Consider the following 13,621-nt stretch of genomic DNA (forward strand, 5'->3'; position numbering starts at 1 on the left):
ATATAAAAAGGGCTGTCAGGAGTCAGGGCCATCTTGCCAAGAGGCTTCCTGTTCCATACCACTGATGTAGATCGTGGGTGGGAAAATTCATGGGATAGCCCTGACTCACTTCAGTGTGTCAAAGTACAAAGAATGTCATGACTACATCCGCTCACACAACAGAAACAGCCAAGTTGAGGAGGAGGTTGGCAATAATCCTGAAAGACAGGCTGGCTGCATTTCAGATGACCTTGTTTATTGTAAATTTTTTACTGTTGCTTTAAAGAGGCATAGATACAACCACCAGAGATCATGTGCAGAGTTTCTGAAGACGGAGGGAGAAGTAAAACAAACAAACAAACAAACAGGGAAAGTAGTTTAAAATTTGCATGGTATTCTAAAGTGAGTAGGTGAAGAAAAATAAAAATGGCCGTCGTTGCAGCAAAACATCTATCACAGCTTTTCTTCCTATCAAAAATCAGAGTAACCCAGCAATCTGGGGTGGCAGCTGAACAGGGAGAGAAAACACACAATAATGTATTGAATAAACTTCCAAAATGACATACCTGAAGCAGGAGATGGTACTTTAGGACTCGTTGCATTGGAACCACGAGGAGATCCCGTAAAGTGAACTTCCCATTATTAGCTCTTTTGGAACATTCCTAATAAAACATAGACAACAAAGACTTCCATATGACTTTGACATAATCGGTAAAGTGAAATAACTCCTGCCATTTTCGCAACAAAACAGGGCAGTTATCCAAATGGCTGGGAAAGTCAGTCATTACGAAGGATGAGTTGGGGATGTAATAGTAGAGTATCAAGGTGAAAGAATGGACTGTACCTCCTCAAACAACAAGTGAAATATTCCTAACTCTGCTTCACATTCGCAACACTCTCCTGTCTAAGAAATTCTCTCCAAGGGAGAAAGCCAAGCTACAGCCTTTGTCCCTGGTCTGTTTTATTTCTGAAGGGAAGACAATAGTATTATTTATGGGGTGTGTGCATGGAGTTGGGCTTCAGAGGTGGCACCCCCAATTTGTAACATGAATTATACAAATAATCTCTTCTCAGGGATTGTAACACCAGACATGGCTCCTAATTTCATTGCTGAAATAAGACTGCAATGCATTTTTAACCAAAGTAAATGCCACAAATACCTCAAGTTTCAACTTCACATCTTCTTTTGTCTTGGAGATATTGTCTAAACAGGATATCGCCGTCTCTACCTGACTGCAGTACTGTCCATAAATAACTAATCTAGAACAGGGAAAGAGGGAAATTAGAATAAGTAAACAATCTTCTTGGTAACATAAAATAGTTTTATACTGTTTTCATCATACTCCAGCAGCTCAAGCTTCCACCCATATTATGGTCTTCTTAGCAGAAATACAGGAAAACAGTCAATCTCTGAAAAAACTGTGGTCCTTAACTGCTGTCCAGTATCTTTCTCACACTGCCCAGCAAGATACCTTTGACCAGCATTGCTGCAATATAAGTTATATGAAACCGGGAAGCATTACTTGCAACCACAATTACATTTACAAATTTACAAATGCTTAAATAGACATCCTGTGCTTTAATGTTGTAGTTTAGTTGTTAAGTTGTGTCCGACTCTTTGTGACCCTATGGACCAGAGCACGGCAGACCCTCCTGTCTTCCACTGCCTCCTGGGTCAAACTCATGTTGGTAGCTTCGATGACACTGTCCAACCATCTCATCCTCTGTTGTCCCCTTTTCCTCTTGCCCTCACATTTTCCCAACATCAGGGTCTTTTCCAGCGAGTCTTCTCCTCTCATGAGATGGCCAAAGTATTGGAGCCTCATCTTCAGGATCTGTCCTTCCAGTGAGCATTCAGGGTTGATTTCCTTCAAAATGGATATGTTTGCTCTCTTTGCAGTCCAGGGGACTCTCAAGAGCCTCCTGCAGCACCACAATTCAAAAGCATCAATTCTTTGGTGGTCAGCCTTCTTTATGGTCCAGCTCTCACTTCCATACGTCACTACTGGAAAAACCATAGCTTTGACTATGTGGACCTTTGTCAGCAAGGTGATGTCTCTGCTTTTTAAGATGCTGTCTAGGTTTGTCATCGCTTTCCTCCCAAGAAGCAGGTGTCTTTTAATTTCGTGGCTGTTGACACCATCTGCAGTGATCATGGAGTCCAAGAAAGTAAAATCTGTCGCTGCCTCCATATCTTCCCCTTCTATTTGTCAGGAGGTGATGGGACTAGTGGCCATGAGCTTAGTTTTTTTTTTTTTATGTTGAGCTTCAGACCATTTTTGGTGCTCTCCTCTTTCACCCTAATTAAGAGTTTTTTTAATTCCTCCTCACTTTCTGCCATCAGAGTGGTATCATCTGCATATCTGAGGTTGTTGATATTTCTTCTGGCAAACTTAATTCTAGCTTGGGATTCCTCCAGTCCAGCCTTTCACATGATGTATTGTGCATAGAAGTTAAATAACTAGGGAGACAATATACAGACTTGTCGTACTCCGTTCCCAATTTTGAACCAATCAGTTGTTCCGTATCCAGTTCTAACTGTTGCTTCCTGTCCCACATACAGATTTCTCAGGAGATAGATAAGGTGGTGAGGCACTCCCATTTCTTTAAGGACTTGCCATAGTTTGATTTGGTCCACATAGTCAAAGGCTTTTGCGTAGTCAATGAAGCAGAAGTAGATGTTTTTCTGGAACTCTCTGGCTTTCTCCAGAAATTTAATGCCTTCCCTTATTATGGTGAAAGTACAGCTGCAATATCAGTTTTAATAGAATAACTCTTATAAATATTTGTTATGCTAATGCATAGGCTTCAAAGTGTGATGAATAATACTCAGCAATATAGGATTTAAAAATACAGTAATAGCTGTGTGCCATTGATTCTGACTAATAGCAACCCTTTCCAAGGTTTTAGGGATTATGAGTATTCAGAATTGGTTTATTATTCCCTTCTTCTGGGGGTGCCAGGGGACTATGCAACATGCCCAAGGCTACACAGGCCGGCTCTTTTCCCAAGAAACCCAGTGGAGAATAAAACTCCCAACCTCTGTCTCCACAGCCAGATACCTATAAACTACTATAAATTATCCAGCCAACTTGAGTAAGATAAAGACCAGATTAATTACACTTAGTCCATTTCAGTGCAACAAGCCCAACACACCCATTTACCAGTTTGTCAAGTTTACATTATATGGGCATTTAAGTCAAGACAATAGCATGGGAGCCAGAAAAAGGGGGGGGGGGAGGAAAAAAAGAAAAACACCAGAAGCTGTGAAGATCAGACTGACAGATTTTCATTAACTACATGAAAAACTATATAATAATTTCAAACTTTCTTGTGCAATAACATCTTCTCTCTCACTAAGGGTTTCCTGGACTTTAAAATGTTTCTTGAAATCATGATAATAATTTCATTCGGTCTTCTGTCTTCAGTTCTTGGTCTCACCATAGGAATAGATCCAAGGGTAAGAATATATAAATATGAGTTATACCTTTTTTAAAAAAATGCTAAAATATGTGATCTAACCAACCAGTCCAAGAATTCACCATTTCAGAATACAAATGACAGAGAATTCTGTAATTGCATATTCACTGTTATATCAAAAAATTTCCTACTGATGGGAAACTGTCTATCTTCAACTCCTTGAGTTTTTGTTTTCAAATGAGGCGACATCGGATATATGCATTAATATCACCATTTTCATTCTGTCAAGATACAATTCTAAAGCATCTGGGCTTCAAAGTATTTCTGAATATATAGATCTGTTCTAAAAGATGGAAACAGATTAACACAAAACTCAGTACAAGAGTCAGAATACCAAATTCTCCCCTATTCATTTCTGCTTTAGGAACCACAGCTCCACAAACCTCTAAACAACACATTATTTCTGGGACTTGGTCAGATGTGAAGTTCATGAAGTAAGAAGTTTGGGAAATGTTCTTTTTTCATCACAGGCGCCTCCAAGTCTCCCAGCAATGTCACCCCTGCCAGCCACACTGAGCTGGAGGCTTCTGAGAATTTCCAAGCTCTGCCTGAAGGCAAATGTGGCAGAATACTACCTGCCTCAGTGCACAACTAACCTTAAGAAGTCCAGGAGGGAGAAGAAAAATTAACAGTATTCTGCATCAATTACAGGTTGTTGATCACTTAAATTCAGAAGCAATGGATGACAAAGTTAGGTTGTCAGTAGAGATAACATCTGAGAGCTGAGATCAATCTGTCAGTTTGATGTACCTTGAAGCAACACATGACAAGGGTTTACACAAAACAGGACTGACAGCTGCTTAAAGTAAAGGGTTGAAAATATCTGCTGGGGGGGGCGGAAGGAAGCAGACAGTGCGCATTCCACCGAATGATGTTCTATGAAAGTTTAGCTTTGAACACATTTATAGCACTTTAACTTCCACATGTTAATATCACATACACTGTTCTTAGCTCATCAAAATAACTTCTAAGAATTTCTCTAGAAGCATACTACATAAAATGGAGCACACTTCTCCCTTGAATCGCACAGTTCTGAACAGCATGGTTTTGATTATACACAGATATTTTTTCAAGTAAGCAAGCAAGCAAGCAAGTAAGTAAGTATGTACTGTGCCCCTGGCTACCCAGAACTGCATAAGTTCAACACTGAAAGTGTCAAAGTGGTCTATTCGTGCCCAAACACATCTCTCATTTACCCTGATCTAGATCAGGAGGTCATAAGACCTTTAAGGCTCATTACACACAGTACTGTATGGCTAGGATTGCCAATACTATGGAAGAGAACCCCAAAAGAGAAAACTGCTCTCCCTCGCTTGCTTGTTCTCTCTCTGTCTCTGTCTGTCTGTCTCTCTCTCCCCTTATGCTTTGTAGTTACATATTTAGGGCCATAAGAGTTATACATGGATTTTGAACTACACAGGTTCCAATGCCCCTAACCCCAATGTTACTGAAGGGAGAAGTGTACTTCTTATGGGTAAAGGAATATTAACAGTGCATGCTCAAATTACCAGCAATGTAGATTTTTTTTAAAAAAAGTTATTACCTTTCCTTGTAACTAATAAAAATTTGATACAGGTTCTGGTCATTTTTGTTTACAATGGACTCATGAATATCTTGTGTTAAACTTCTGTGAATTTTCACCAAATCCTGAAACAAAAATATAACATAAGTATTTTCTCTGATATGGTTTCTGCTACTATATAAAGCAATTGTTTTCAAGAGATTAAGCTGCAGTGTCAGAATGGAGTAGTACTACCTGAAAAGTAACAAATCATGACTAGATCAGAGGTACAGCCTACCTGGATATGAAAATGAGGGCTTGTACTAGAGATATGCTAAAAATTATCCCATTAATATTCTGACTATTCTCGTTCAATCGAATAAAAAAGAAATTCCCATGAGAAATTATTTCAAAGGAGATATTTCAGATAAATTCTTGTGAATGAAGTTCAATATTCTCACTTATTGGGAGGTGCAGAGGTATGTGTATATGTCTTATCTCTCACTATTCAATAAAGTCCATCAAACCAGCAGACTCCCCAGCTTTCCCCACATGTAAGGCCATAGGAAGACATCATAAGATAACTCATCCCACAGACTGAGAAGCATTGGTAACCATAGAAGCTGTGGAGCAAAGAAGTATAATATGAAAAAAACCAAATGCAGCACCTCTGGCCACCCTGCAACATCATAGTAAGCTCAAAAATATCACTAAAAGTAATTCTAAAGGGCTATGAAAATAGGTCAGAAAAAAAGTAAGCCACTTTAAAGAGAAACACAACTTTCTGGAAATTATTGGACAAACTATGGGATGGGCTTCACCTTCTTCCTAGAGCTGGAATGGATCACAACACTGCCCTCCCTCATATGGGTTACAGAACTTACAGGAGCTGTATTCTAAGCATCTTCAGTAGAGACAAAAAATATCTACAATGACTGCTCAAATATTTGGCATCTAGAAAGTCTGGGAAAGGTGCTGAATCCTGAACAAATGCTAAACCAGAATTTATCAGAAGACATTTTCCCCCAAGAAATCCCATAGATTTTTGTTTTCCATATTCCAACTACATAAACAGAAGGACATTTTATGAAGTTACTTCCACAATTCCCTCAACATACTTCTGGGGCATGGCTGCTTCCCTCTTACCCCACTGCCCTAGAAACACACTTGATACATTCATGCTATTTGAAACAGCAAAGGGAGGGGGGAGCAGAAATCTTCTGGAACAAATGAACAAACCTGTGCTACAACCACTGCCTTGCCGCTGAGAAATTTGTGGAGAATTTCACCTTGCCTTGCAGAAATTTTATGAAAGAGTAATCTCAGTTTCTCCCCACAAACAGGATGGAGAGTTCTCCTGGACAGCTCAGCAGTTTAGGCATCTGGCTGCGGAGCCAGAGGCTGGGAGGTCAGTTCCCCACTGTGCCTCCTTGACAGGCTCTGGACTCAATGATCCATAGGGTCCTTTCCAGCTCTGCACTTCTAAGATTCTGATAAGCCATTTGTGTGAAGCAGTAGTTCCCAACTTCGGATCCCTGGATGTTCTTGGACTGCAACACCCATAAATTCTGGCGAGCACAGCTAGTGGTGAAGGCTTCTGGGAGTTCTAGACCAAGAACATCTGGGGGCCCAAGGTTGGGAACCACTGGTGTAGAGGTATGATTTATACCAGTGGTTCCCAACCTTGGGTAACACAGATATTCTTGGGCTGCAATTTCCAGAAACTTCAGCCAGCACAGCTGGTGGTAAAGGCAAGGCTTCTGGGTATTACAGTTCAAGAACACCTGGATTATCCAAAATTGGGAACCACTAGTTTATATAATTGCTTGTATATTTGGTTGAAAAGCAGTAGAATAAGGGCGCCCTGATGGTGTTGGAAGTTATTGGTTCAATGAATGTATACCCATATCTTTTTTTTAAGTAGCATCACAAACTTCCCCACTCACAATATAGATGGATGGATGGATGGATGGATGGATGGATGGATGGATGGATGGATGGATGGATGGATGGATGGATGGATGGATGGATGGATGGATGGATGGATGGATGGATAGACAGACAGACAGACAGACAGACAGACAGACAGACAGACAGACAGACAGACAGATAGATAGATAGATAGATAGATAGATAGATAGATAGATAGATAGATAGATAGATAGATAGATAGATAGATAGATAGATAGATAGATAGATAGATAGATAGATAGATAGATAGATAGATAGATAGATAGATAGATTGTGAGTGGGGAAGTTTGCGATGCTACTTAAAAAAAGATATGGGTATACACTCACTATATATATATAAAGTGAGTGTATAGCCATATCTTTTCCTGCCAACATATTAATTTGTACAGCTCCTTCTTCCCAGATCTATTGCTGTATTTGAATATTGTCTGTCCTAGTTAAAAGGAACCCAGGAAGCCTTCCCATCTTATAGAATTTTTAATTGTGTACAAATTTCTTTTTATTTATATATTGTTCCTGTATTTTGTTTTTTGTGGTGTAAGCTGCCTAGAGTGGTCAAAATTGACCAGATAGGCGGGGTATAAATGGAATAAATAAAATAATAAATAAATAATAAAAATAGAAGCTCCATTTCTGATCAGAGGAACATTCTTTATCAGGATTTAGGGTTCTCCCCACGTCTATAATGAAAGATCTAGGCACAGGAAATCAGATCTATTTGCTCAAGGAAAAGGAAAAAATAAAATGGAAAATAGCATGTGACTGTTCAGCACAGTGCTGGTCTCTTAACGCCACACAGTGCTACACAAGCTCCAGGCTTTAGAGATAAAATAATTAATGATTCACACCACAGCACTTTGACAAAATTATTTTTGCAAATTACACTGGGCAGCTTAATAGGAACATACTGGCAAGTGAACTGCAACCTTAATGGGCTCCTCCAGAAACAAGAGGCGCTGAGGCAAGCAGAGTGGGAAAGCAATAAACATTACAACTTGCAATGTGTATGTTAAAGAGTTTTTTTCCAGGTGTCTTTACTATCAAAATATACAGCTGTGCATTTGAGAAGCTGTTAAGTAAGAAAAACAGAAGGTGTGTGAGTTAGGTACTATATGCTATGGTTGACAATTAAGTGCTTTCACAACCAGAAACAATCTTAAGAAGGGCAGTTGAATTGGGGGAAAGGCGGGAAAGTCATTTGGCCTAGGTTTGAAATTCAAAGGGGGATTTGTAGATGTAAACATTTGTTCCTTTAGAGATATTCACAAGTTTCATAGCCCATATGCATCACTGTCAGATCAAAATCATTCTAGCCACTAGAAAGTAACCAGCACTGCTCTCATCTGAGTCCTCCCACCTCTGCTTTTAGAAATGAGACAAGAGTAGATGAGCGTACCAGAGTAGCGCTGTGCAATGCAAGGGGAGGAGAGAAGGTGGCAGGGGACAGCATGATGTTGGTGGTGGAGTAAGATGAACAGGCAGCCTTCCAGCTTTAAACCGTGGGAGCATTTGGGCTGCTGCCAGTAATTGAGTAAAACAGCTAGGGTAGTGAACTCTTCAAAAAAGAGTTCCTGTTGAATCAATGTCATTTTCAACTGTTGACTTGATTTCAATGGGTTTACTCCATCTGCTACCAAGCAGATTTAGGCCTCTCTCTCTCTCTCTCTCTCTCTCTCACACACACACACACACACACACACACATTTAGAGCTAAGGACCTCAGAAGGGATGGGCCTTGTCCTCCTTTCTGGACTAGGAAGGTTCTAAAGGTGAGCTAGCCACAGCAATATCCATCTGCCATACTAAAGAGATGATGGTGAAAGAACTGGCCTGAATTTTTGGCTGTAACTGTGTACATCAGCTGTCATCAATGTGTATTCATATGCATGCACACATAGTTTATGCATGAGCATGCGCACACACACAAACCCCACTCTGCTGGCAGCTATGGTACCCCAGTAACACCGACTTCTCATTTTGTACTTACAGACACCATCTTAAGGGATTTTTTAAAAAGTCTTCCTTTAACATCCTGTTCCTGAAAAGTTCACCTGTCTGGTGTATTAAGGAACAGAACAAACTAGAACTCATTATCTATTCTGGTATGCTTGTATTATGTTTAAGATCTCTCTGACATTTGATAACTTAGTTCCCAAGTAGTAAACACATTAGAAAGGGGGAAATATGTACACCGCCTGTTGTAGCAACAGATATACTGTAGTTGCAAAGTTGCATTGTGGCTAGTCAGCCAGCTGGGATACTTCATGATAGAAGACACAGATATCTTAACTTTATACAAATAATACAAATATTGTTCTGCATAAGTACTGTATAGCATTAGCACACACCCCGGTATTACACGAAGCTCAAAAACAGCTTATTGCACACAGAAGGCTCTATATTCAAATCTTTACACTTATAGGGTTGAAAAAAAATACCTCTGGAAACCTGCAAGGAGATTTTTAATTGTGCTTGTTCTGTTTCATTTTGATTGGCCAGTCAGAAATTTGCTATAATTTCAAACACATGGAAGAAGAAAGCTAGCCAAGGAAACTGTAGCAAAAGCAGCTCCACATGCAAGAAACATTATGTTTAAAACAGTGCTGTGAAAAACTTCACACCTTCCTGCTTACACCATAATAATTTTGTGTGGTCTGTATTAAGTGCCTCAAGTCAGAACCCACATAGAGCAACCCTAATAGGGGTTTCAAGGTACATGAGATATTTAAGGAGTAGTATTACCACTCCCCCAGTGAGTTTTCATGGCTGAGTGGAGACATGAACCCTGTTCTCCAGAGTCCTAGTCAGACACTCTAGACCATAATGGGAATAAATAACTTTATACAGCCATTTATAAATCACTTCAGGACTCAGTCTTGCTGAAATGAGGGTAAAAATGTAATTAATCAATCCATTCAAAAAAGAGTTCCAGAGCATTTCCTGATCACACCCAAAACTCAGCTTTAGAACTGAGGGTAAGGAATGCACAGCAGGGAATTGAATGCAAATTCAAACATGAATGTTACCCATTTCACTCACTCATCTACCTGCCCCCTTCTCCTTGCACAGCTGGGAAAAGTTAATAAAGCATCCTGCTGCTAAGCAGCTATGATAGGAGGAAGCTGTTTCTTCCTCCCATCATGAGCCTTGCATGAAACAGAAAGTTACATTCATCTCTCTCCTTCACCCTTACACCCCAAAAACAATCCGGTAAATGGCAGAAATCTAATTTTCTCACTTTACCCAAGTTCCCCCCCCCTTCCCATGCAACTGACTGCAGTATATTTTCTAAACCTCAGCCAGATACAAGCAGTTAGCAATTGGGTGGGTAAGTGGGAAGTGGGAAGACACGGCTAAGTCAGCTTTTAGTTCACAAAGCCCATCTATTTAAGTGTGAAGCTAGGAGGAAACCCCTTGTGTATACAGCATCTGAGTCCAACCTGCACTTTCAAGCATTACTTTCCATATATCTACCCAATTGTAAGTGGCAAACAAATGCACACAGTCCTTTGATTCATTACATACAGGAATATTGATGAATATTGTCTCAAAATCAGTTGTCATCAGAAACCTCTTCAATGGCACCATAAAAAACTGCAAGAGAAACAAATAACGAGAAATCTTATTTACTTATTTAGCGACACATTTTCAAAGGCATTTATAAAATATATGCCTTTCAATGAGGGAAAATAAATGATAGCAGTTGTTTCCTTGTGTGCTAAATGTACAGGGGTAATGGCATCACTAGCCAACTCATTGAGACTTTACATGCTAAGGCCCAAATCCAACTGCTTGTCCCAATAAGGGCAGACCCACTGAACCAAGAAGTGTTGAATTCAGAATTTCCACTGATACAAGGAGTGTATGCCATTTTGGACTACAGACTAGATTTAGCCTTGAACAATGGCTGACATTAACCAACATTTCCCAGACTTCCAATAGCTGAGAAACACTTGTTATTCTAAATAGAAGCATGTGACAGGAAGAATTACACATCCACATCAAGGCTCCTTATTTGTGTTTCTGTAAAGTAAGGGGTCTTAATACACCTTTCTTTTCAGAAGAGGCAAATACAGAGCAGGCACTCATACAGAGATGCAATGGGGTCCATCTTTGGACAATAACTGATGTTGCTTATCATGTTTCTGTGACAAAAATGACTGAATATCTTTAAGAGACAGCAGATACATGCAATGAAGATTGGTCCCAGTGAAACTATCTCTGCCTGCCCATCATCCTACTCTTGAATGTAAAGTTGTAAGTTTTCTAAGGGCATAAAAACAACAAGGAGTCTTGTAGCAACTTAAAGACTAATTGTCTGAATTTGGCAAACATTTTTGCGGGCTACTTTCCACTACAGCTTATCAAATGAAACTTGTTCCTCTTTAAGGTGCCACAAGATACTGTCTTTAAGCTGAAAGTTCTTGCTGTAGAATATTTATCACAGCACTTTTCCTGATCTATGGTGAAAGCTGACTAGAAAAAGGCAAAATCACGGCAGTAGATGTTTCAGAGAGAGAGAGAGAGAGAGAGAGAGAGAGAGAGAAGCCTCTGAGCTGTTCAGCACTATATGCTGCATGGGATGCTCTGACTGCTTCATTTCTCTCTCAGGATGCAGACCAAGATCCAGTGACGTGCTTGGGAATCCAGTGTCAGCAGCATTAGGAACATCATTCCCCACACCTCCTGACAGCTATCTCATGTACTCTAGAAAGATGCTCCAGAGAGAGTCCCAGGTCAGGACACCTAATCATGGCATTAGCAAAAGTGTATGGCCTTGGGCAAGCTACACAGTCCCAGGGTGCCCCCAGTAGGAGGGAATGGTAAACCACTTCTAAGTACTCTCTTCCCAGAAAACCCTGAAATGGGTCACTGTAAATCAGAATTGACTTGGCCCCAGAGCTTGGGAGTTACAGATAAACCAACTTAATGGATATCAGGATGAATTTGATTTAAATCACAAATTTAAATTTAAAAATAGAATTTTTGACAAATTAAATCAAAACAGTATTTTTTAAAATTCATCATGATTTAAATCAATTTGATTTTTATCCACCTTGCTAGGTATCCTATATGTGAAAAGAGATTTTTTCAAAATGGCAGGTGGAATACTGTTTGTCTTCTACGGATCATATGAGTAGATTTATTATGATATAAAACTGGGCCATGGTGGGGGACAAAAGTTCTTAAAATTCCAAGTGATTTCATAATGTAAATTCAGTATATTCAAGAACAGGCTTTCACACCAGCTATGCATCTGTCCCCTTCCACATTTCCCAGTGCCACACCAGCAAACAAGAAGGATGTGCCTTTACCTTTTCAATAGACTCCAAAGTTTCTGTGTATTTCTCTTCTGTCTGTTTTATTTCAGAAAGGCAGCAGCTCCTTATATCATTTTCTGGACATTTCTGCCAAATCAACAAGATATTATTTGTAGACATTACACATGCTGATCTGGAATCCTTTCCACCTAGAACATGCTACACTGTCATTGTTGGCTGCCTTGAAAACTTTGATAATCAGCAGGGAAAATTTTTGAGTTTGATTATTTGGGATGTATAAGACAGCTTGGCCACATCATACTGTAGACAAAGAGGATCCTCATAAAGGAGACAAGGCTAGGCAAACAGGGGCGGACAAACAGCTGTTGTTGTCTTGTTATTTCAATATCCTGCAAAGTCCCCACTACACATGATAGCAAAGTGCAGGAATTCTAATGTTTTGGTGGCCAGAGACACAGGGATGTGCCTCTCATCAGTCAAATCTGATGAGTCTGTAATAGCAGACATATATAAGTAAGTGAAGTTTAATCTCCCTCCAAAATCGCTGTTTGGACCTCTGAGGGCCCCTAACAGGTGATAGCAATACATGAAATGACCTTCACACCAACTATGAAATGCCTTCCCAAAAAGCCTCTCCTGGTGCTTATGCCGTTGTCTTTTTGATGCCAGACAAAGATTTTTCTGATTTTTTAATGATTTTTCAAAACTCTGTTTTAATCTATACTAACTATTGGCTCCAGAATATTACTTAAATGCTATGTTTCATCAGCCATTAGGGATTATTATTGTACTTTGACTGGGTTTTAATGTTATGTTAAGCTTCTCGGAGAAGTTTGGGTTGAACTCTGCATCCAAAACATTGAGTAAACCAACTACAGTGGTGCCTCACTTAACGATGTTAATTCGTTCCAGCGAAATCACTGTAGAGCGAAAACATTGTAAAGTGAAATTAAAAAGCCCATAGAAACGCATTAAAACCCATTTAATGCGTTCCGATGGGCTGGAAACTCACCATCCAGCAAAGATCCTCCATAGGGCGGCCATTTTCGCTACCTGTAATGCGAGGAATCCGTCCCAGAAAACAGCAGGGGCCATTTTGTTTACCCGGCAGCCATTTTGAAACCGCTGATCAGCTGTTGGAAAATCATCGTTTTGCGAAGAATCGGTTCCCAAAGCAGGGAACCAATCATCGCAAAGCGAAATTCCCCATAGGAAACATCGTAAATCGATCGCAAAAGCGATCGCAAAAAGTTCGTCGTAATGTGGTTTCGTCGTTAAAAGGAGCGATTGTAAAGTGAGGCACCACTGTACTTAAAATTTCTCCTATTTTAGCAGGAGACAAAGTACCAAATAACTTACACAGTATATGGCAGTGCAATTTAATTAGTAACAGAGAGAACAGCCTGAA

At 39.8% G+C, this 13,621-nt stretch overlaps 1 protein-coding gene across 6 annotated transcripts in view; it reads right to left on the reverse strand.

Moving 5' to 3' along the window:
- The window catches only part of VAV3 (vav guanine nucleotide exchange factor 3), a 198,363-nt gene that overhangs the window by 107,471 nt on the left and 77,271 nt on the right, over positions 1–13,621 (reverse strand). For all 6 annotated transcript variants that reach the window (XM_078391828.1, XM_072998045.2, XM_078391827.1 and 3 more), the window contains exons 6-10: positions 12,247–12,339; positions 10,457–10,525; positions 5,003–5,106; positions 1,140–1,239; positions 546–641 (exon numbers count right to left, since the gene is read on the reverse strand). In XM_078391828.1, coding sequence (XP_078247954.1) covers positions 546–641; positions 1,140–1,239; positions 5,003–5,106; positions 10,457–10,525; positions 12,247–12,339 — 462 coding nt within the window. The remainder of the gene's footprint in view (positions 1–545; positions 642–1,139; positions 1,240–5,002; positions 5,107–10,456; positions 10,526–12,246; positions 12,340–13,621) is intronic.

This window comes from Pogona vitticeps, chromosome 4, assembly GCF_051106095.1.
Source record: "Pogona vitticeps strain Pit_001003342236 chromosome 4, PviZW2.1, whole genome shotgun sequence".
Taxonomy (NCBI): domain Eukaryota; kingdom Metazoa; phylum Chordata; class Lepidosauria; order Squamata; family Agamidae; genus Pogona; species Pogona vitticeps.